Source organism: Somniosus microcephalus, chromosome 1 (genome assembly GCF_052327205.1).
Source record: "Somniosus microcephalus isolate GS21.2 chromosome 1, FLI_Smic_1.0, whole genome shotgun sequence".
In the NCBI taxonomy this organism is placed as follows: Eukaryota; Metazoa; Chordata; class Chondrichthyes; order Squaliformes; family Somniosidae; genus Somniosus; species Somniosus microcephalus.
Window position 1 is genome coordinate 442,616,481 of NC_140987.1, and position 22,011 is coordinate 442,638,491.

The following is a 22,011-nucleotide window of genomic DNA, read 5'->3' on the forward strand; positions in this document are numbered from 1 at the left end:
ATAATGGGCTGGATTTTGTGGTAGAAATAACAGTGATGCCAACAGTTCTCACCGTTATTAAAGTGTAATGGGGACAGCAATTTCCAGTGACTGCACTTGCGCAGTTAAATGCGGAAATCAGGAAGTTGCTGTCCGAGAGGCCCTGCTCCTCCTGAAGCTTTGCTATAGTGGTATCGCGCCGAGAGAATCGCCATTGAAATACATGCAATGGCGTGAGGTTGCTGTACTTACCTGACATGTGACGTAATAAAACTCACTACGCACTTGGTTTGAGTATAAAGCAAGGCTTTAATCAACTTGTTTCAGAACATGGAGGTCTAGTTGTACTTCACTAGCTCCTTGTCTTACAAAATGTCCCTGGCAAGCTGGGGCCAACGCCCGAGTATTTATACTCCTTGGACGGCGCCACCAGCTGGCCGTCCAGCGTTATTTCATAAGTAGTTTCTTGATGAGATTTATGACAACATGTACGAACTAAACTTGCCAGAAAAAGTTAGGGCTTGTATTTGTATTTACCCTCATCGGAGATACGGACTTTGCTTTGATGAACAGAGATATTTCCCTGAATCAATTTGTCCGTAAACCAGGACATAGGGTAGCTGCAGTCGCACTTGTTTTAAGTTTTAACTTACTGTTTTTTCCAGTGTAAGTACATTTTTAATGGCGTGATAAGTCTTAATTACTGCCAAACAACCTCTCTGGCATTGAAAATTAACTGTTACAAGTGTGGAGTCGCATTCCTTCAGATATTGTTGGAGATTTGAAAAAAAGTTTTTTTTAATTTTTTGTTTCTGTCTCTTTTATCTCTCTCTCTCTTAATCCCATCTTTCTTTCCCTCTCTTTATTTCGCTTTCTGTGCCTGATTTGGCAATGAATTCAATATTCTAACTGACACTTCCTGGTTCAGACTCTGCGCTGCTCGTTAACCATTCTTCAATCTGATTGGTTAAGGAGATACACAGTTGCTTGTCCTGTTCACACAGGCCCCAGATCCCCTGTAGCGGGCGCTGCGCTTTTTGGATAGTTGGCCGACCGGAAGTTCCCAGGCAAAAGCCCATGGAAAGTCTATGGGCAAGTACAAGTGTAACGAATGGCAGGCACTTTTCATACGCCGCTGACCACAAAATACGGCCCATAGTTTAAGAAAACGCAAGGTTAACCAAAGCTACACGTATATGTGCTCACAAATAAAGAGTAGGCACCAAAAATATTAAATCCATAAAAGCCCAAGCATAATAAAGACAATCAAAATTTTCACTACATTAAATAATTATTCAATAAAAACATCAGAAAATATGGTAAAAAGCTTGAAATCCAATGGATATCAGGTAAAACACAAGGCAATATTTTTCATTAAAGTTATTCTTGTCAAACACCATGCATTTAATTTTCGCATTAAATCACCCTTTCCTGTCATGTGATGCACTACTAAACAGCAATCCTTGATTGTCAATGGTAATGGAAGAATAGTTTTAAATCTGATTCAAAAGCCAAAACCTGAATTGGAAAGTTAAACAAAGGCCTTTTTTTTTCATAAGAAGGAAAGCTGTATATCTTTGTTACTAGAATGTTGAAGTTATATTAGCTTCTACACTGTGAACCCATTCAGTCTCTGTCGCCGTCTGGTGATCTGACTTCCCCATCATCACGTGCCCAGCCTCATTTCACTTCTCGTGACCTGATTGCTCCATGGGAACTATACAGCCATTGATATTTTAGTCCCATGATTACCATGGACCAATCCTCATTCTCTGTAGTCAGTCCCCTTCACCTCTTTCCCCTCCCACCCAAAAAAAAGTTCCCAGTCGCTCGCTCTCTCTCAGCCCAAGCCTGGGCTTTCTTCTACCTGACCCAAGCGTGGGCGGGCGGTCGAGGGGGTCGTCCAGCCGGATTGCCTGCCTCTCTTCCGCGGCCATGTTCGCGCCCGGGTGGCCCTGGAGATGGAGCACGCGGTGTCCGCCGGTACGCTTGAGTATTTCCGCGACCGTTGGGCGCCGCGGGGACTGGAGTGCATCATCAATTCGGAACACCAAATTTTAATTTGATTTGCTAAGATTTAGTTGAACTTTTGTTTATTTACAGTCGAATTGGGCTTTTTGGGTTCAAATAAAAAGAGGACCCAAGCGTGGGCCCTCTTCCACAGCCAGCCTATAGGGCACAGAGTTTCTGCCTCCTCCAAGGCCAGCCTCTGCCCACACTGGATCCAGCATCTACCATGAACCCAGGGCCTTCGGCCTTCTCCAACTTTGGCGTTCAGCCTCCCACCCTCCCACGCCCAGAGGGAGTGGGTGTTTCTTGCTCAGGAGCAGCTCAGGAACTCAAGACCGCTGCCAAAATCCAAGCAGAGAATCCAGATCCTACCCCAATCCAGGCCGACTGCAGCACCCTACGCCCTGCTCAAAGCTTAAAACAGTGCAAAGCTCCTTTCACTTTCAGTGGAATGATAGTTGCCTTGCTCAGGTTTCCTCTTACATTCTATTATTCCTTTCTCCAGTAAGGGTTGGCTGTCACCCCATTGTTTACTGGGTAAGTGGAGAGCTGGAAGTCTAATGCGATGATTATTATTGATTTATTGACCACTAACTGAAGGATCATCTCAGGATCACCAGTACGGATATTGATTTCAAATGGAACTTTCACTTTCAGGGGAGGGTGCTGTAAAGCGGATAATAATAGATTGGCCGCCCATTACTCGCTCTGCCCATTATTCGCTCCGCCCGTTACTCGCTCCGCCCGTTACTCGCTCCGCCCGTTACTCGCTCCGCCCGTTATTCGCTCTGCCCGTTACTCGCCCTGCCCGTTACTCGCTCTGCCCGTTACTCGCCCTGCCCGTTACTCGCTCTGCCCGTTACTCGCTCTGCCCGTTACTCGCCCTGCCCGTTACTCGCTCTGCCCGTTACTCGCTCTGCCCGTTACTCGCTCTGCCCATTACTCGCTCTGCCCATTACTTACCCTGCCCGTTACTCACTCCGCCCGTTACTCGCTCTGCCCGTTACATGCTCTGCCCATTACATGCTCTGCCCATTACTCACCCTGCCCGTTATTCGCTCTGCCCGTTACTCGCTCTGCCCGTTACTCGCTCCGCCCGTTATTCGCTCCGCCCGTTACTCGCTCCGCCCGTTACTCGCCCTGCCCGTTATTCGCTCTGCCCGTTATTCGCTCTGCCCGTTACTCGCTCCGCCCGTTACTCGCCCCGCCCGTTATTCGCCCCGCCCGTTACTCGCCCTGCCCGTTACTCGCCCTGCCCGTTACTCGCTCTGCCCGTTACTCGCTCTGCCCGTTACTCGCTCCGCCCGTTACTCGCTCCGCCCGTTATTCGCCCTGCCCGTTATTCGCGCTGCCCGTTACTCGCTCTGCCCGTTACTCGCTCTGCCCGTTACTCGCTCTGCCCATTATTTGCCCTGCCCGTTACTCGCTCTGCCCGTTACTCGCCCTGCCCATTACACGCCCTGCCCATTATTCGCTCTGCCCATTACTCGCTCTGCCCTTTACTCGCTCTGCCGATTATTCGCTCTGCCCGTTACTCGCCCTGCCCATTACTCGCCCTGCCCATTACTCGCTCTGCCCATTATTCGCTCTGCCCATTACTCACCCTGCCCATTACTCGCTCTGCCCATTACTCGCTCTGCCCATTACTCGCTCTGCCCATTACTCACCCTGCCCATTATTCGCTCTGCCCATTACTCGCTCTGCCCTTTACTCGCTCTGCCCATTACTCACCCTGCCCATTATTCGCTCTGCCCGTTACTCGCTCTGCCCATTACTCGCTCTGCCCATTACTCGCTCTGCCCGTTACTCGCCCTGCCCGTTACTCACTCTGCCCATTACTCACCCTGCCCATTACTCGCTCTGCCCATTACTCGCTCTGCCCGTTACTCGCCCTGCCCATTACTCGCTCTGCCCATTACTCGCCCTGCCCATTATTCGCTCTGCCCGTAACTCGCTCTGCCCGTTACTCGCTCTGCCCATTACACGCCCTGCCCATTATTCGCTCTGCCCGTTATTCGCTCTGCCCGTTACTCGCTCTGCCCATTAAACGCCCTGCCCATTACTCGCTCTGCCCATTATTCGCTCTGCCCGTTATTCGCTCTGCCCGTTACTCGCTCTGCCCGTTACTCGCTCTGCCCGTTACTCGCTCTGCCCATTATTCGCCCTGCCCATTACTCGCTCTGCCCATTATTCGCTCTGCCCGTTACACGCTCTGCCCGTTATTCGCTCTGCCCATTATTCGCTCTGCCCATTATTCGCTCCACCTGTTATTCACTCCTTTAGCAGCTGATCCACTACCGCCTGTTTTAAGCCCTGAAGTTGAAAGCTCCGTCCAACATTACCATGCTTAGCCATTTTGCAACATTAAAAAAAACCTAAAAGTTATATTGCCTGAAAAAAAGTCAGATCTTTTGAATGTGTTATTTAGTTCAGTTTAAACTAACTGATAAATGTTGAAGGATGTCTTTGGGAATATCGGGACAGACAACTTGTCTTAAAGAGATAGACAGCTTTGGAAAGCCTGGCTGCCTAAGATAAAAGTGAAAGTTTCAACAGAATCACAGTCAACATCCTTTATTCCGCCTCTTGCTTTTGGTGATATACTGGGGACTGCAGAGAACAAAAGTGATACAAAAAGAATTATGTAAAAATAGGAAGCACGAGTTAATGAAGGAGAAGGTGTGGGAAAAATATTATGTAAACATGTGAGAGATGAAGATTAGCAGAACAATATTAATGTTCACAGTGCAGAAGAGAAGGATGACGTCCCCAGGAAGGAACTTACCCAGCTGGACATCTACAGTACTTTGTTGGTTTTCCAGAGGGAGTAGAAGCTGAGGTAGCTTGTCAGTGAGTACAGCTGAAAGATACAAGAAAGCCCACAGATGATTAGAATGTGACACATGTATTAGGGTATATAAAGAAAAACGTCAGCTCGGCATGATTACATTGCACCACTTCACCTGTCTGAAGCGTATATACTTCTTTGTAACAAATATAACATCTGTGTCAACCTGATCATAGCAAGGGGAGGAAGAAGTTGTTATTAAAACAAAGACGCGTTGTGTGTCAGCTTGGATCAGTCATTAGAACTCTTGCTCGAGTCAGAAGGCTGTGGGTTCATGCCTCACTCCTGGACTTGAGCGCATAATCTAAGCCGACACTTCAGTGCGGTACTGAGGGAGTGCTGTATTGTCAGACGTGCCGTCTTTCTGATGAGATGTTAAACTGAGACCGCACTATTTGAAGAACAGGAAGTTCTCCGGTTTCCTGTCCAATTTTCCTGCGTAAACTAAAGCCACCGAAACAGATTAACTGATTGTTCATTTCAATGGCCGTTTCTGGGATCTTGCTCTGTCCAAATTGGCTCCTTCATTTTCCTATGGCACAACAGTGACCATACTGCTAATTAATTCACTGGTTGTGAGGAATTTTGGGATGTCTTGAGAGTGTACTATGGGGCTGTATAAAATTATAGAATATCATTATGCAGCACAGAAGGAGGCCATTCAGCCCACTGTGCCGGCTCTTTGAAAGAGCTGTCCAATTAGTCCCACTCCCCCGTTCTTTCCCCACAGCCCTGCAGATTTTTCTTTTCAAGTATTTATCCAATTCCCTTTTGAAAGTTACTATTGAATCTGCTTCCACCGCCCTCTCCGGCAGTGTGTTCCAGATCACAACAACTCGCTGCATAAAAAAATGTCTCCTCATCTCCCCCATGGCTTTTTTCCAATTATTTTAAATCCGTGTCCTTTGGTTACGCACCCTCCTGCCAGTGGAAACAGTTTCTCCCTATCGACTCTATCAAAACACTTTGGGCGAAAAATCCGGTTGATTTGCGCCTCCCGTTAGCACACTAACAGGGCACAAAGCGACTAGCACCTGGGCGCTGCGCCACTAACGCCTCCCGTGAAATTCAGCGGGAGGTTAGTGGCAGCGGTAACCGTTAGCGCCCCGCAGTGCTGGGCCTCCGGCAATGAAGTCATCGCTGCACGCAGCGCCCCGGCCGCGATCTTCCGTAGCGCCCCCTGACTTACCGCTGGACGCTATGTCCGACAGGGTCAGTGGGGGGGCCTATCTGTGGCCATGGCGACGCAGATTAAAGGGGAGGTGCCGGGCAGCCATTTTTGTTGCTGGCCGCCTGCCAGCTCCTGCTCCCGTTGCTGTCCCTGGCCTTCTGTGCAGCCCCGCTATGGGGTGCCGGCTACGCTACACTCAAGAGAAGTGCCGGGCTCTTTTGCCAGCACACCGATCCCTGGTGGCCCAGCGGGGCCCCGGGTTGTGCTGCGCTAGGCCCCTCACCTTTATTAAGGGGAGGAAGGCCTGCAGTACCGCAGCGCGAAATGCCACACTGCACAGCGCTGCTGCACGTAGCGCTGCGAGATTCACTCACAGCGCCCCAAGAGGGAGGAGGGATGCTTCCAGTAGCATCCCGCCTCCCATTTGGGGCGTTACCAGTGAATTTCGGGCGCGGGGGCGCTAACTTTTTCAGGGCGCTAAAAGTAGTTTGAAGACCTCCATTAAATCTCCCCTTAACTTTACCTGCTCTAATGAGAACAATCCCAGCTTCTTTTAAAAGAGCAAATTGTTTTTTTGAACTTCTATGGGGGAAAAGTTCAGTATCGCCCCTTTTGGGGCGCCATTATCGGACGTGCGCAAAGTTTAGCGCCTGGCGCTAATTATCGCCTCCGACAGCAAACTTGGCTTTTATCGCCCCTGGAGGTGATTGGAGCACTAAATCAGACGCTTCACACCTGTCTTAAGGCGCAAAGGCCGAGGAGTGAGGCGCTACCTCAGAGCGCTGGCGAAGCAAGGAAGGGCAAATCAAAATGAACCTGCAAAGTGCTGCTCATTACTCAAAACTCCTTCACACAGCGTTGAATCTCTCCAGAAGTCTCTCTCTCTCACAGAATGCGTGGTGCAAAAATGTTACCGACAAAAAAAGGCAGGAAGCGGTCGCCTTTAAATAGCGCTCCCCCAGTCCCTTTCTGACTGCAAAACGCTCCCCTCAACCTGTCATTGCTAGCGGCAGGCGGTAAGGCAGGGGGCGCCACTCAATATCCGGTCCGGGGCACTACCAGGGCATTGCGCACTCGACTGATGTCACAATCTGCCGGCGCAGGAGATCGTGGCATTAGTGTTTAGCGCTGCCACAAAATGTCTAGTTAATTTCGCGAGTGGCGCAAACATCGCCGCGCCCGGGCGCTAGTTGCTTTGCGCCCCAATTAGCGCCCTCTTAAGGCGCTAATGGGAGGCGCAAACAACTGAATTTTTCCTCCTATGTATGCAGCGTATAGCCTTTTGCCATTAGCTTATCATTCTAGCATAACATAATCCATTCCTTCAAAGAATCGGTGTGGTTAAAATATAATCGAATGTCCTCTGGTTTTTGCTCATTGCTTTTAATTATTGCCTGGAATTCATACGATGAGTGTGCTTGTCAACCCAGGCTTGATGGGCCAACTGTTATCTCCTTACGTTTATCCAAACTACTGCTCACTGGTTCACTTTTTGCATAAGACAAGTGTCACAATAAAGTAACACCCGAAACTGTAGCACAATATTATCTTTGATGATAAACAATCCGATCCTAAGATGCAATGCAGAGTGCTTAATCCAAATGCTTCTGACAAGCATATCATTGCACAGCACAGTTGAAATTCTTCACCTAAATAAATAATATCTGCCAAATGATAAAAGAAGAAGAAAGTGGTTTAAATTTTGAAAAAAAAAAGGTAGGGAATTTATTGTTAAAAGCACAACAAAAGTACTACTTTCTCCAACATAGAAAATGGCACTGAAATTTAAAAAACAGTTGACCGAAAAGAAAGTTGTCTTCCAATATGAGCTGGTGTTATGCTAGGTCACGTACACAAATAAAATACTGCGTTCAAGAACGGAGCACAAGGAACATGATAGAAGAGGTTGCTCTGAACGACAAAGCCGGGACATTTTTGTTGGTACATTTCAGTGGGACTTGGCCTGAGAAACAAGCTTCTGTCCACTCGCGTATTGCGCCTCTCAAAATATACAACGTGAAGTAGAAAAGAAGGCACAGCCCCACACTTGAACGAGCAACCGAAGGAAAAGAAAAATTAATGATTGGCCCAGAAATTCGGGTCGGGGGCTTCCCGCGGGTGCAAGCCTCCGACCTGCACTTACCTAGCGCGCCGGCCGTTGAGCTGTGGGCCCCCGTGGGATTCCGATCCTGGGCCTCCTCCAACTGCCGGCGCGCAGTGCTCGCGTATCCCAAGGGCGCAGTTAGTTCGATGCGTCCCCTGGGATCACGTGGACCATGGAGAGCCAATTGGGGCCGGGAATCTGTATTCATCAAATTGACAGGAAGAGCTGTCAAATCTATGAATACAATTTAGTCCCAAAACATCACTAAAACTTCAAATACATTTTTTTTTTAAATCACATTTTAAAAATAACTATAAATCACATAAAAGAACTACAGTATTTTAAACAATAATTTAAATTTTTGAAAAAATTAATTACAGTTTCTAACGGGGCTAAAAATAAACTTACCTTTCTTTAAAGTATTTAAAAATAATAAACCTGTGGAAAAAATGTTTTAATTTAACTTAATTTACCACTTACCTTGTTAAAAGCAGGCCTTGCGACTACTTTTTAAAAGCATAGCTGCTGGAGACTTAGGGGTCAATTTTCATTCAGAGGTCGGGAAGGAGGCGGGACTACAACTTTCGGGTTGTAGTCCCGCCTCCATCGAGATGCGGCCAATCCACGTGATTTTCACTTGATTGATCTTGTTGAGCCCGCCCAGCGGGCTCAGCAGGCCAATTAAGGGCCACCCAGCAAAAGGTGACGTCACAGACTGAAATTTCATCTATCAAGATGTGTTGACAGATGAAATATCAGTGTTTGACAGCTGTTTGAAGCTGTCAAACACTGACAGTCTTACTTCTAACCTGAGTCCTTCTACACAGACTCAGTTAGAAATCTCGCCGGCATTGAAAGCTGCAGGCTGTCACTTTTGACAGATCGCAGCCATTCTGCTTTCTGTGCCGGCTGAATGGTGGACTCCCGAAAGCTAGAGGAAGGAAGGCTGTAAAGGTAAGTACAGGACCCGCATGGGTCCTAGCTATGCCTGCCTTTTCGTGGGATATGTGGAACACTCTTTGTTCCAGTCCTACTCAGGTCCCCTCCCTGACCTCTTTTTCCGATACATTGATGACTGTATCGGTGCCGTTTCCTGCTCTCGCCCTGAACTAGGCAATTTCATTCACTTTGCCTACAATTTCCACCCTTTCCTCACCTTCACATGATCCATCTCTGACTCTTCCCTTCCCTTCCTTGACTTCTCCGTCTCCATCTCTGGGTGTAGGTTATTGACCAATATTCACTACAAACCCACTGACTCCCACAGCTACCTGGACTACACTTCCTCCCACCCCGCTCCCTGTAAGGACTCTATTCCATTCTCCCAGTTTCTCCGTCTCCGCCGCATCTGCTCCGACGATGCCACCTTCCACACCAGTGCTTCCGACATGTCTTCCTTTTTCCTCAACCGAGGATTTCCCTCTACCGTGGTTGATATGGCCCTCGACCGTGTCCGTTCTATCTCCCGCACTTCTGCCCTCAACCCTGCCCCTCCCTCCCGGAACCACGATAGGGTTCCCCTTGTCCTCACATTTCACCCCACCAGCCTCCACATTCAACGGATCATCCTCCGCCATTTCTGCTACCTCCAAAGTGATCCCACCACCAAACGCATCTGCCCCTCCCCTCCCAGCATTCCGTAGGGACCGCTCCCTCCGAGACACCCTAGTCCACTCCTCTATCACACCCAGCACCCCTTCCCCTTCGCCTGGCACCTTCCCGTGCAAGTGCAGGAGATGTAACACCTGCCCCTATACCTCCCCCCTTCCCACTGTCCCCAAACACAGGGCCCCAAACACCCCTTCCAGGTGAAACAGCGATTCACTTGTACTTCTTGCAATCTAGTATACTGTATTCACTGCTAACGATGCGGTCTCCTCTACATTGGGGAGACCAAACGCAGATTGGGTGACCGCTTTGCGGATCACCTCCGTTCAGTCCATAAGGGTGACCCCGAGCTTCCGGTCGCCTGTCATTTTAATTCACCGCTCCATTCCCACTCGGACCTTACCGTCCTTGGCCTCTTGCATTGTTCCACGGAAGCTCAACGTAAACTCGAGGAACAGCACCTCATCTTCCGATTAGGCACTTTGCAGCCTTCCGGACTCAATATCGAGTTCAACAATTTCAGATCATAACCTCGGCCCCTATTACATTTTTACTTATATTTTTTATCCACCCCTTTGTTTTGGTTTTTCCCTCCTCCCCCCCTTCCTTTTTTTTTCTCCCACATGGCAGCTGTCTCTCATTCTGCCAGGACATTTCACACCTAATCTGAGCCGTCTTTTGTCTCCACTAGTCCGATCACCATCTCGTCTCGTTTTGAATACCTCTTAATGGGCTAGATTTTCAGTATAGGCAGTTTTGGGGCGCTAACCTTAGCGCCCGCCCGAAGTTAGCGCCCGCCCCAAAGTAGCGCCCCGTTGCCGGGAATTCAGTGGCTTCGCCCTAAGAGGTTGGTGGAGCGCTAAAAGAGGCGTTCCACTACTCTCTTTAGGCGCTAAGCCGGCGGTCCAGAGGGATAGCGCCCAGGCGGGGCGCAGCACGGGTGCGGTCATTTTTGCACTGACAGCAGACCCCGTGGTGCCGACCAGCTCTTAAAGGGGGAAGGGACGAATTGGTCTGCTGCCACGCCCTGCACACTGCAGCCTTGCAAAGAGGCCTCAACACTACTGCTCAGCCCCAGGGAGTCATGGCAACGCCAGAGAAGGCCCGTCAGCGTGCCCTGCGCTTCTCAGAGGGTGATCTGGACATCATGCTCACAGCTCTGGAGGTGAGGCGCAAGATCTTGTTTCCAGACAGTGGGAGGAATCCAACCCACCACGACTACACCAAAGCCTGGAAGCAGATCGCCCAGAGGGTGACGTTCACCGGCGAGGCCCCCAGGACCCACACACAATGCCGTAAGAAGTACAACGATCTGACCAGGATTGTGAGGGTGAGTAGCCTTTCCAGTCTCCTCCTCATTCTTGCATGTACACCTGACATGATGGGCAAAGGGACCTGAAAGTCCTTTTGGCCAGCCCTCAGCCAGCAGCATTGGGACAGTCATGAGCATCAAATGGCCATTCGGCACTCTACACTTTGGCCAAGCTATTCCACCATGGGAGGCAGTGCACACTACATCAGGGCTTCACTCTGTCCAAGCTATTCCACCATGGGAGGCAGTGCACACTACATCAGGGCTTCACTGTGTCCAAGCTATTCCACCATGGGAGGCAGTGCTCACTACATCAGGGCTTCACTCTGTCCAAGCTATTCCACCATGGGAGGCAGTGCACACTACATCAGGGCTTCACTGCGCACTTACAGCCCGTCCTTTCTCTTGCAGGCTAAAGTAGCGTTTAATCGCCAGGCCCGTGCCAGGGGTGGCCGCGCCAAGCTGCAGAAGCTCACTCGGCTGGAGGAGCGCGTGTGTGTGCTCATGGGAGCACGTGTGATTGTCCCCACAGCGTGCGGTGTATCCGACCCTCCACTGCCCGGCAATGGTAAGGACCTCGCCTTTTGGCCCTCTCGCGTCGCACTGGCCCATCCGAGCTACCTCCTTTGCCACTGTCCCACCAATGCGCTGAATCCCACCAGTCCTAACTCCCTCGCTGACGCCGTCTCCTCACTCTGAAGCTACTCTTGTGCATTCCTGCTTTCAGCTGGTGACGACCAGGACCCTGAGGCTGCCAGTGACAGCACCTCCAACCAGGAGGAGGAGGAGGAGCAAGCCGGACCTTCGGGGGAACAGTCACGTCCCGCAGGAGAGGAGGAAATGCTCGACACCTCCTCACTGGACGAGTGCCTGGAGGAACTGTCGCAGGGCAATGCAGCTTCTGGGACCAGTGGCGTCCAGCCACCCAGCAGCCGTGCGCGTGGCCCGCGGCCTTCCCCCCAAAGGGGGGAAGGATCAGAGGGGAGTGCTGCTGCTCGGCACACTCGCCGTCACCAACGCGGCAAGGGTCCCCTAGTTCGGCCCCCTCCTCCCCAGCGGGAGAGTCGCGACTCCAGTCCGGACACCTTCACTTCGGAGGAGGTGCGGAAGCTCGATCAGATGGCCGACGACTCGGACCGGCGCCACACGGAGCTCATGAGCGTGGTGGGGCGCATGCCTGAGGCCATCGAGTCGCTGGCGACCAGTGTGCGCGAGTTCGGGGCAGCAACTGCCGCGACTGGCCGCATGCTAACTGATGCCGTCAAGACCCTGGCGGATGTGATGCACGCGCACACCAGGACCACAGGGCCACTCACTGCTGCCACACGCGCTGTCTCAGGCAGGCATCGCCAGGGCAGGCGCCGCGCTGGACCATCCCAGCAAGCCGGCCGTCGGCTGATTGCTGCGGATCCTGCAGTGCGGGCCCGGCCGAGTGCCACCGCGCCACAGCACCAGCCAGCGCATCCCAGACGCCAGCTGGCCCACATTGCACCATCCGTCGCCGCCATTCCCCCTCTGGGGCGTCAAGGGCAAGCGGCTGCAGCTGATGGTGGCCAGGCTCAGGCGCGCCACTCAGGAGACGGCCCCTCGAGGCCCAAACGCCGTGTAGGCCGCCCCCCAGCGGCATCTGGCGGAAGGGCATCTGAGCCTCAGGCGCCTTCCCCCAGCCTCGCAGCAGCCACTGGGCAGAGCTTGCGAAGGAGCAGCAGGCAGGGCAGGGGAGGCAAAATGCTGGCCAAGGTCTCGCCCTCGCGGGCCACTCAGTAGAGGGTGTGGCCAGCTTTCCTTTAATATGGCGGTGGCCATCTTTATTTTGCCCATGGTTGTGCTTTTGGAGGGCTTTTTTTTTGCGTTAGGCCGATGTTGAGGCCCGGTTTCAATAAAGGTGGAGTGGCTCCTCCCCAGTTTGTGGGAGTGAGTCGTTTGTTGGGCTTTTTGTGGGGCCCGTTTATTGTTTTTGGGGATTCATGTGGGAAGGGCTTTTCATTTTTGTTTAATAAAAAATTATCTTTATTCATGCAGTCTCCATGGTTGTTCTTCTTAGTGTTTGTTGGCTTCGCCGGCTGAGGGCTTGCGGAGCGGCTGCATTCATCTTCCCTCATGGCCCCTGGCCATTCCCTGACAGGGGGCTTAGAAGTACCGTGTAATAAGGTGGCGTCGTGCGGCCCTTGGCCCTGGTCGCTCCCTCCTGGGAACGTACTCCTGCTCCTCCTCCTCCTCCTCCTCCTCCTCCTCATGCTCCTCCTGCTCCTCCTCCTGAGGTGCTGGTCCAACGTCAGGTGGCAGTGCCTGAGTCCTGCGGATAGCCAGGTTGTGTAGCATGCAGCAAACCACCACAAATTGGGAGACCCGGTCCGGCGAATACTGGAGAGCTCCTCCGGAGCGATCAAGGCAGCGGAACCGCTGCTTGAGGACCCCAATAGTTAGCTCGATGATGTTGCGGGTGGTTTGATGGCTCTCGTTGTAGGCCTCTTCAGCAGCGGTCCTGGGCGCGCGGAGCGGGGTCATGAGCCAGGTGCACAAAGGATAGCCTTTGTCCCCGAGTAGCCATCCTCTTGGGGGAGGCTGTGCCTGGAACATGTCATGCACAGTACTCTGCCGCAGGATAAAGGCATCGTGGCTGCTGCCTGGGAAGCTGGCATTGACTGCCATGATGCGCTGCTTGTGGTCACAGACCAGCTGCACATTCAGAGAATGGTAGCCCTTCCTGTTGCGATACTGCTCGCCATGCTCCAGAGGGGCCCGCAAAGCCACATGCGTACAGTCAATGGCGCCCTGCACCAAGGGGAATTCCCCGAGTCTGGAAAATCCCAATGCGCGCTGATGCTGGCTCTCCAGGGCCATGGGGAAGGAGATGAATTGGCTTCTCCTTCTGAACAGTGCTTCGGTCACCTGGCGGATGCAGCGATGCGCGCCGTACTGGGAGATGTTTGCTATGTCCCCAGCAGCGTATTGGAAGGAGCCGGTGGCATAGAAGTTCAATGCCACTGTCACCTTCACTTCCACCGACAGAGACGTCCTGCACCTGAGCTTTGGCCGCAGATCTCGGCGAAGCAGGTGGCAGATCTCTGCAATCACCCCCTTCCGGAATCGGAGCCTTTTAACACATCGCGCGGCACTCATGTTTAGGTAGGAGCGCTGCTGGCGGTATAGCCTGACTGGGTAAGGCCTACGTGGCCGACGCCTGTAGCCCCCTCTGCCTCTAGCCAGGGCTGCCCCTCTCACAATACGTCTGCGAGCCCTACGGACATGGAGCTGCAGCTCCGCGTTGGCACCCCATGCAACCCCCATCAAATCCTGGCAAACACTCTAATTTCCAAATGGCCACTTGCAGCGCTGTTGCCTGAGTCCAAAAATACCTGGCTCTTGCTGCTTGAAACCAGTTAGCTATCCTCCTTGTTGTGTCTCCAGAAATGCGTTGCACAAGACTGTTTTCTGAAATAATGGATGGCCTTTATACTGGAGAGGACGTTCCCTTTAATTAGCGCCCCCCGGGGCCCGCGCTGGTTGTGTTGCGTTCCTTTTTCCAAACGCTCCGGCCGCCCGCCGCACAATGGGGCGGTCCGACTGAAGTTTGCAATCGGGGCGGCCAAAGGGCGTTGCACGAGGATGTGACGTCATTTTCTGCGCGCGCATCCGGGCGGGCGCTAAACTTTGCGCCGGCGCTAACGGGCAACTTAATTTGGGGCGGGGCACAAACTGCGCTGCGCCCGGGCGCTACACGCATAGCGCCCGGAAATCACTTCTCTTAAGGCGCTAACTGCTGGCGCAAGCAACTGAAAATCTAGCCCCTAGTCTCTTCACAGAATCACAGAAACCCCACAGTGCAGATAGAGGCCATTTCGGCCCATCGAGCCTGCACCGACACATATCCCACCCGATCCCCGTAACCCCACGTATTTAATCCCCCTAACACTAAGGGTCAATTTATCATAGCCAATCAAACTAACCTGCACATCTTTGGACTGTGGGAGGAAACCGGAGCACCCGGAGGAAACCCACGCAAACACGGGGAGAATGTGCAAACTCCACACAGACAGTCACCCGAGGCCGGATTCGAACCCGGGTCCCTGGCGCTGTGAGGCAACAGTGCTAACCACTATGCCACCGTGCTGCTTCTTTTGTGCTTCACTTTTTTTGTTCTCTCCCAGCCCTGCCTTTCGATCTATTTCATTTCCTTTCCAGTTTTGAAAAAGGGTTTCGACCCGAAACGTTGACTCTAATTTATCTCCATGGATGTTGCCTGGCCTGCTGAGTTTTTCCAGCATTTTATGTTGTTATTTTGGATTTCCAGCACCTGCAGTATTTTGCTATCATACAGGTAATTTAAACTTCTTTACACACTTTAGACACACCAAGCACCCATCACTCTCCTGAACACCGACATCTCGACCCCTCCAAGTCCTTCAACCCGACGGCCCGACTCCTCTAACCTGGCGTGGTTTGGAGCCGTCAGGAATCCCACACGACAACCTTCAAAATAGGGATTAGGCTAAAAACTGCCTGTTAACTACCTGTTAACAGGCAGTTAATTGGCACTAATCCCTTCCCACCTCGAGTCGGCGGGCCCCAGTGCGGGGCGGGTACCCGCCTCCTTTGAAACTTACATGGAGGCGGGTTTTGGGCAGGATGGTGTCGGGACCCCCGAATTCAGGATCTTAGCCCCCTGCATGCCTAAAAGCCCGCCTCACGGCACACTGAAAATTGACCCCTTACTCTCCCGGAGAAAGCTGCAAAAAAAACGGAAGTTCCAGGCGTACGCGCTGCCTCTCCGGTGCATGCGTTCCACCTGTGAACCCCTTCTTTCAAGGGAACGGAAGTTCTGGTTTCCCGTGCATGCACAGTGCATGCACGAAACCGGCACTTTTGTTGGGCCTACGCATGAGTACCCCGTGCGTACTCACCTGTGGAGACCCGAATTTCTGGCCCAGAGGTGAAAATAACAGGAGTGTCTGGAAAGATACCTATAGCTCCAGCGGCTCCACAGTCCTGGCTGGACAAGGATGCACGAGGAAGCAGTCTTAAGAGGAAAATTAGGTCAGAGCATAAATTTACTTCCTTTTTAAACAGGAAACTTGGGAGGACTATAAAAATAAATGTCAAATACAACAATTCATGCCAAAATAAAATGTGTTTTCACGAGGTGTTGCTGCACTGTGATATGCATGAATTCCATTTTGATGCATTTTGGGGACAGTATATCTATACTCTGCAACTGTGGTGTAGGAAATGCTCCATTAAATTGAAAAAAAGTAAGAAATACTTGCATTTATATACCGGACGTCTCAAAGCGCTTTACAGCCAATGAAGTACTTTTGAAGTGAAGTCACTGTTGTAATGTAGGACCGTTTAAAAAACTCATTTTATTTTGTAAAATTATTGGGAACATTTTGCAGCCTCTTTAAAGAGTGCAAGAGGCCACAATTGTATAATGGCCCATAATTTGCGGTCAGCGGCGAAGTGAAGGCATTTGCAGCTGGTCCTGAAGTAAGCTTCCCACAAAGATAACATAGATGAAACATAGAAGTTAGGAGCAGGAGTAGGCCATTTGGCCCCTCGAGCCTGCTCCGCCATTTAATGAGATCATGGCTGATCATCCAAATTCAGTACCCTGTCCCTGCATTCTCCCCATATCCCTTGATCCCTTTAGCCTTAAGAAATATATCTAACTCCTTCTTGAATATATTTAATGAATTGGCCTCAACGGCCTTCTGTGGTAGAGAATTCCACAGGTTCACCACTCTCTGGGTGAAGAAATTCCTCCTCATCTCTGTCCTAAATGGCTTACCCCTTATCCTTAGACTGTGCCCCCTGGTTCTGGACTCCCCGACCATCGGGAACATCCTTCCTGCATCAAGTCTGTCTAGTCCTGTTAGAATTTTATAAGTTTCAATGAGATCCCCTCTCATTCTTCTTAACTTCAGCGAGTACAAGCCCAATCGACCCAATCTCTCCTCATACGTCATTCCTGCCATCCCAGGTATCAGCCTGGTGAATCTTCGCTGCACTCTTTCCATGGCAAGAACATCCTTCCTCAGATAAGGCGACCAAAACTGCACACAATACTCAAGATATGGGGCTGGATTTTCCTAAGCCCCTGGAGTCGGGTTGGAGGCGTGCGGGCGATAAAAATCGGAGATCCGGGGGTCCCGACCCCATCCCACCTCCAACCCGCCTCCATGTCAATTTCATAGGAGTCGGGTTGCCGACAAGTGCTGGAACCCGACTCCCAGAGGCGGGAAGGGATTAAAGGCAATTAAACTGCCTGTTAACAGGTAGTTAACAGGTAGTTTTTTGCCTATTCGCGATTTTTATTGCAGGTTTGTGGGCTTCCCGACAGCTCCAAACCACGAAACGTTTTCGAGGCGGGACGTGGGTCTGAGGTCTTGGAGGGGTCGAGATGCCCAGTGTTCAGGTGAGTGAGAGGTGCAGGAGTGCAAAGGTAAGTGTTTTGCAAGTGTTTAAAGTGTTTAAATAAGTTTAACTTACTTTTACTTACCTTTACAGGAGTCTTGCATTCCGGTGTCGGGAGTCGGCTGCAAGAACCACAGAAGCTCCGATTTTAAAAAAAAAATCAACTTCTTGGTTTCTGCAGCAAAATGATTTTAAAGTTATCCTGAGAAAGGACTGAGGCTGAATTAGCAGTTTTTCAGTGCTTGACAGCTTCAAACAGCTGTTAAACACTGATATTTCATCTGCCAAAAGCTTTTGACAGATGAAATGTCAATCTCTGACGTCACCTGTTGCCGGGTGGCCCTTAATTGGCCTGCTGAGCCCACAGGGCGGGCTCAACAAGGTCAATCAGAGGAAAATCCAGTGGGTTGGCCACATCTCCATGGAGGCGGGACAACAAGCCCGAATGTGGGTTTCCCACCTCCAACCCGCCCCCGTAGCAAAATCCAGCCCATGGTCTCACCAAGGCCCTGTACAACTGCAGCAAGACATCCTTGTTCTTGTACTCGAACCCTCTCACTACGAAGGCCAACATACCATTTGCCTTCTTAACTGCCTGCTGCACCTGCATGCTTACCTTCAGCGACTGGTGCACAAGGACACCCAGGTCTCGTTGCACTTCCCCTTCTCCCACTCTATTGCCATTCAGATAATAATCTGCCTTCCTGTTTTTGCCACCAAAGTGGATAACCTCACATTTATCCACATTATACTGCATCTGCCCAATCACCCAACCTGTCCAAATCATACTGGTCATCTCTGTGGTGAGAAGTTTGGCTTTTCCGACGTTTAGTTGAGGTCAGTGTAAGTTAATGGGGAATCCCTAACGCCAGCTGCTGTGACGTCAACAAGCCGTCTCAGCAGCCAGCCAATCACAATGCAGAATTTTCACAGACTGGGAACCAGGAAGTGAATAAGCTCCTTTGAGTCTAACTTTTTAAAAATGTTATAGAGAGCAAAACAAAGCTGGAGGCTCTCACGCGGGGGAAAGGTAAACCTGCAATAAATATGAACAAACCTTTAAAAAATGTTTTAAAATTTTTTTTCGTAAAAATTGTAATTTTTATTAAAATGGATAAATTTAACACTCCACAAAATTAAAATTAGTTTTACAGGGTCATAAACTTTGTTTAGTAGTCAAGATCCTGTTAAAGCCTCAGTTACACCTAATCCAAAAGGGTGTAAATTTTAATAGGATATTTAACAGCAATATAACCGCGGAATAGCTGAAGTTTTCCTCAGTTTCACTGATTTCCCTGGTTACACTGATTGCCGGCTATGGGGGTGGGGGGAGGTGTGGGGAGGCGGGGGCCACAGTGCAGCCAGTGTCGGGGCAGTGAATGACTGATCGCAACTTCAGCATTGCTGCGTCAAGATGTGCATGCGCTAAATCCTGAAGTTTTGGTCCGTTTCAGAGGGGCAATAACAGCGAATGCTGTTCGTTCGCTGTTATTACCCACCGCAAATTCCGGCCCAATGTTTCCCAAATGTGACAGAGAGACAATGATAAATTATTGTTGCATTATGAAACAGCGAGACCCACTTTATTGTAATCTAAGTTTGACTGCTAAAACTCAAGAGAGTATCGCAATTAACCTTTGGTGCATTCACAACAGACACTTGAATTGCTGGTTATTTTCTGATTGCTGATCATTGGTACTTGCTGTGCACACACAGAGAGCCATGTCTCCCTATATATATATATATACATACACACAACAGACACTGTACTCCAAAGTAATTCATTAGATGTGAGGCACTTCGGGACAACCTGAGATGAACCAATGCAAGTTTATTCTTTCTTGGTGAGACTTCAGAGAAAGTATTACTCAAGTTGGATTCACATGACTGAAAAATTAGGTCAGACTTCACAATGGACTACAGAAAGAAACATTCCATGAACTGACTGCACTGAATGAGGTCATTCCAAACAAATGAACTCTGATCGAAATGCTTGGCTTTTGAACGAAATGGACAGTAATATACCACAAATTTGTTTTTATATTGTATATAATTCTGCTTTAGAAGTGCAAAATAATTTACTTTTAGAGTTTTTAAGAACATAAGCATTAGGAGCAGGAGTAGGCCATATGGCCCCTCGAGCCTGTTCTGCCATTCAATATCATGGCTGATCAGCGACCTCAACTCCACTTTTCCATCCGATCTCCATATCCCTTGATTCCCCTAGAGTCCAAAAATCTATCTCAGCCTTGAATATACTCAACGGCTCAGGATCCACAGCCCTTTGGGGCAGAGAATTCCAAAGACTCACAACCCTCTGAGTGAAGAAATTCCTCCACATTTCAGTCTTAAATGGCCGACCCCTTATTGTGGGACTATGCCCCCTAGTTCTGGACACTCCAGCCAGGGGAACCTCTCAGCATCTACCCTGTCAATCCCCTTCAGAATCTTATATGTTTCAATGAGATCAACTCTCATTCTTCTAAACTCCAGAGAGTAGAGACCCAATCTACTCAATCTCTTCTCATAGGACAGCTCTCTCATCCCAAGGATCAATCTAGTGAACCTTCGTTGTTCCGCCTCTAAGGCATGTTTGTCCTTTCTCCGATAAGGAGACTAAAACTGTGCACAGTGCTCCAGGTGTGGCCTCACCAAAGCCCTGTACAATTGTAGTAAGATTTCCTTCCTCCTGTACTCCAACACCTTGCAATAAAGGCCAACACGCCATTTGGCTTCCTAATTCCTTGCTGTACCTGTATGCTAACTCTCTGTGTTTCCTGTACGAGGATACCTAAATCTCTCTGAACACCAACATTAAATAGTTTCTCACCATTTAAAAAATATTCTGTTTTTATATTCTTCCTACCAAAGTGAATAACCTCACATTTCCTCACATTAGACTCCAGCTGCCACATTATTGCCCACTCACTTAACCTGTCTACATCCCTTTGCAGGCTCTTTGTTTCCTCCTCACAGTTTACTCTCCATCTAGCTTTGTATCATCAGCAAACTTTGATATATTGCACTTGGTCTCTTCATCGAAGTCATTAATATAGATTGTAAATAGTTGCGGCCCAAGCACTGATCCTTACGGCACCCTGATAGTTACAGCCAGCCAACCGGAAAATGACCCGTTTATCCCTACATTCTTTTCTGTCCGTCAACCAATCCTCTATCCATGCAAATATATTACCAGCAACCCCATGAGCCCTTATCTTGCATAGCAACCTTTTATGTGGCACTTTTTAAAAAATTTGTTTATGGGATGTGGACGTCGCTGGCAAGGCCAGCATTTATTGCCCATCCCTAAATGCCCTTGAGAAGGTGGTGGTGAGCCGCCTTCTTGAACCGCTGCAGTCCGTGTGGTGATGGTACTCCCACAGTGCTGTTAGGTAGGGAGTTCCAGGATTTTGACCCAGTGACGATGAAGGATCGGCGATATACTTCTAAGTCAGGATGGTGTGTAACTTGGAGGGTGTGATGAAATAACTGTGTTCTGATATTTGTACTTGTAATGTCTGGAATGTTCCACTGGGGGGGAGCCACTAATGCTCCTCCCTGACCCTGCCCCTCTTCTGGTATGTTCTACCAAGGGCTCGGTCGATGATGGACTCTGTTAACTCTTCCATGATTCTTATTTAATAAAAGGCATCAGTCTTAAGCTTTAACTTTGGATTCAGGCAGTTATTTGGCACATCAATTTTATTAAATAACAACTTTTGGAAGATGGATCGATTTTTGAAACCAGAGTGTCTGGATATCGATCCCCATTCGGCAGACGCGTCGAAGAAATTTACGCATTGGCTCCGATGTTTTGAACACTTCATCGCATCATCGACCGATCCGACGGTTAACAAGTTGGGTCTTCTAACCAACTTGGTAAGTCATCAAACTTACTCTATAATTGAAGATATTACTACATATGAAGAGGCCCTCGCAGCTCTTAAAGCCCAGTACCTTAAGTCGGTTAACGAAGTATACGCCAGGTATCTCCTGTCTACTCGCAGGCAATTGCCCGAGGAATCTCTGGACGATTTCCTGCAGGACCTTAAGGCTTTGGCTAAGGGTTGCAACTACAAGGCTGTCTCTGCCATAGTCTATCAGGAAGAAGCCATCCGCGATTCTTTCATATCTGGCCTCCGATCTAATTATATTAGAAAGAGACTCCTCGAGAACGACTCGTTAGTTTTAAAAACGGTTGTCGCTGCTGCTCGATCGTTAGATGTAGCCCAGAAGAATTCAGAAGTGTATGCATCAGCCCATGCATCTCTCTCAGCCTCGTGTGTTCCGAGTATGGAGGCATCCATAACACCAATGGAGCCCCCACTTAATCCTATTGTTGCAGCTGTGCCCCATGGGTCTAAGTGTTATTTTTGTGGCCAATCTAAACACCCCAGGCAAAGTTGCCCAGCCAGAGAGGCTACCTATTTTAAATGTAAGAAACGGGGACATTTTAGTAAAGTGTTTAAGGGTAATCCTGTACCCGATGTCTTCTCTGCTGCCGCCTATCGTTTTACTCTAGCCTCGGCTACGGTTGACCAGACCATACCATGTTCCTTGTCAAA

General features: G+C 49.8%; 1 protein-coding gene across 1 annotated transcript in view; it reads right to left on the reverse strand.

Annotated features, from left to right (window-relative positions):
• Positions 1-4,678: 4,678 nt before the first annotated feature.
• LOC147125347 (X-linked interleukin-1 receptor accessory protein-like 2) overlaps positions 4,679-22,011 on the reverse strand; it is a 330,990-nt gene continuing 313,657 nt past the window's right edge. The window contains exon 4 of the mRNA XM_086001805.1: positions 4,679-4,849. Coding sequence (XP_085857931.1) covers positions 4,683-4,849 — 167 coding nt within the window. The 3' untranslated portion in view covers positions 4,679-4,682. The remainder of the gene's footprint in view (positions 4,850-22,011) is intronic.